We start from the raw sequence: 1,491 nt of genomic DNA on the forward strand, positions 1-1,491 counted from the left end.
GGGCACGGAGTGAGCTGGGCCGGCTGGGGACAAGGTTGGGGGGGCACGGAGTGAGCTCAACCGGCAAAGGTGACGGGGGGACGCGGGCTGAGCTCCGCCGCCAGGGGAGAGAGGGACACGGGCTGAGCTGGGCCCAGACCCCGGCCCAGACTCACCTTGACCTGCACATCCTTGCGGTCGCCCTGGGGGTACAGGTTGAAGTGCACGATTTCGGGGCTCAGCCCCGTCTCCATCTGGCGGTTCATCTGGTAGCAGGTGTCCATGAGCGCCCGGGCCAGCTCCATGTGGTTGGCGGGCAGGCCGTGGTGGGCGCCCAGAGCCAGCGTCCCTGGCAGGAAGCACACCAGGTGGTCCTGGAACCAGAGCGTCTCCTCACCACGGGGAGTCGGTGGCCGCGAGGGGCAGGGCTGGGGGCCGCCCGGGGCCCGCGCTGTCTCGGGCCTCCTGCATCCCCGGGGGGCAGGGGCCTAAGCGGGGACTCCTCGGAGTCCACGAGGACACAACAGGGACAGGCCACTCGATCACAGACTGGCACCTGGATCTCCACGTGGGGCAGAGGAAGCTGGTGGAAGGACACCCCCCTGCCGGGGGAGAGCAGATCCTGACCCGGGTCTGCCCGGCCCCCCAAACACCAAGGGGGGGGCCAGCGGCAGGACTGACCAGACGGGGGGGGGGGGGGGGGGGGGGGGGGGGGGGGGGGGGGGGGGGGGGGGGGGGGGGGGGGGGGGGGGGGGCGGTGGAGTCCAGGGCGCAGGGAGGTGGGGCCCTGGGGAAGGACAGGGTCCCCGGGGGAGGCGCGCCAGGGGCCCATCACGGCCCCGGCGCCCCCTCGCCAGCATATCGTGGACCAGGGAGGGCTCCCGCCCCGCGGCCGGAATCTCGGCGATCCCTCCAGTGTCCGGACTCGCAAGGCCATCGGGGGTCGGGACAAACGGGGCGGGCGACCCCGCCCCACCGCCCCTGGAGCGGGCCTGAGCTCACCATCTTGGCGCTGAAGCGGCCGTGGGCGAGCTCTCCCACGAAGGTGAGCTTCCTGGGCTCTGACTTGCGCAGCAGGTGCCTCTTGATCCCCTCGATGGCCTCCAGGTAGTCTTCCAGTAACCTGCGCAGAGCGGCGGCGCCCGTCGGCTCAGGCCAGGCCGGCGCACGGCCCCCCACCCCCCCTACGCAGGAACGGGGGCACCGCACGGGCTGCCATCCCCACGCTAGCAGCCAAGAGGCCTGGCCCCGTCAGGGATGGCACGGCGCCAGCCTGGAGGTGGAGGCGGGTGGCGGACGGCAGCCCGGGGCACGAGGGGGCCTGTGCCCACCGCTCCCCTGAACAGGGTCCCTCCTCTCAGCCCGCCCCCGGGGACCGCCCGGGGCCCCCCGTGCCCACCACGGGTCTCTCGACGTCCCCGCATCCAGGCGCCCGGGCCACGTCGCCCTGGTCTCTGCAAGGGGCTGGGGACCTCGGTGACCAGCCAGCCGTGCCCCGTGGCACGCAGGCCG

At 74.0% G+C, this 1,491-nt stretch overlaps 1 protein-coding gene across 1 annotated transcript; it reads right to left on the bottom strand.

Moving 5' to 3' along the window:
• Positions 1-43: 43 nt before the first annotated feature.
• LOC115285054 (endoplasmic reticulum mannosyl-oligosaccharide 1,2-alpha-mannosidase-like) lies at positions 44-1,485 on the bottom strand. The gene is made up of 2 exons (XM_029931460.1): positions 982-1,485; positions 44-353 (listed from the first exon to the last, which is right to left on the bottom strand). The coding sequence occupies exons 1-2, from the start codon at positions 982-984 to the stop codon at positions 57-59; spliced, it is 300 nt and encodes a 99-aa protein (XP_029787320.1). The 5' UTR covers positions 985-1,485; the 3' UTR covers positions 44-56.
• Positions 1,486-1,491: the final 6 nt, after the last annotated feature.

This window comes from Suricata suricatta, unplaced genomic scaffold (genome assembly GCF_006229205.1).
Source record: "Suricata suricatta isolate VVHF042 unplaced genomic scaffold, meerkat_22Aug2017_6uvM2_HiC HiC_scaffold_3599, whole genome shotgun sequence".
Classification (NCBI taxonomy): domain Eukaryota; kingdom Metazoa; phylum Chordata; class Mammalia; order Carnivora; family Herpestidae; genus Suricata; species Suricata suricatta.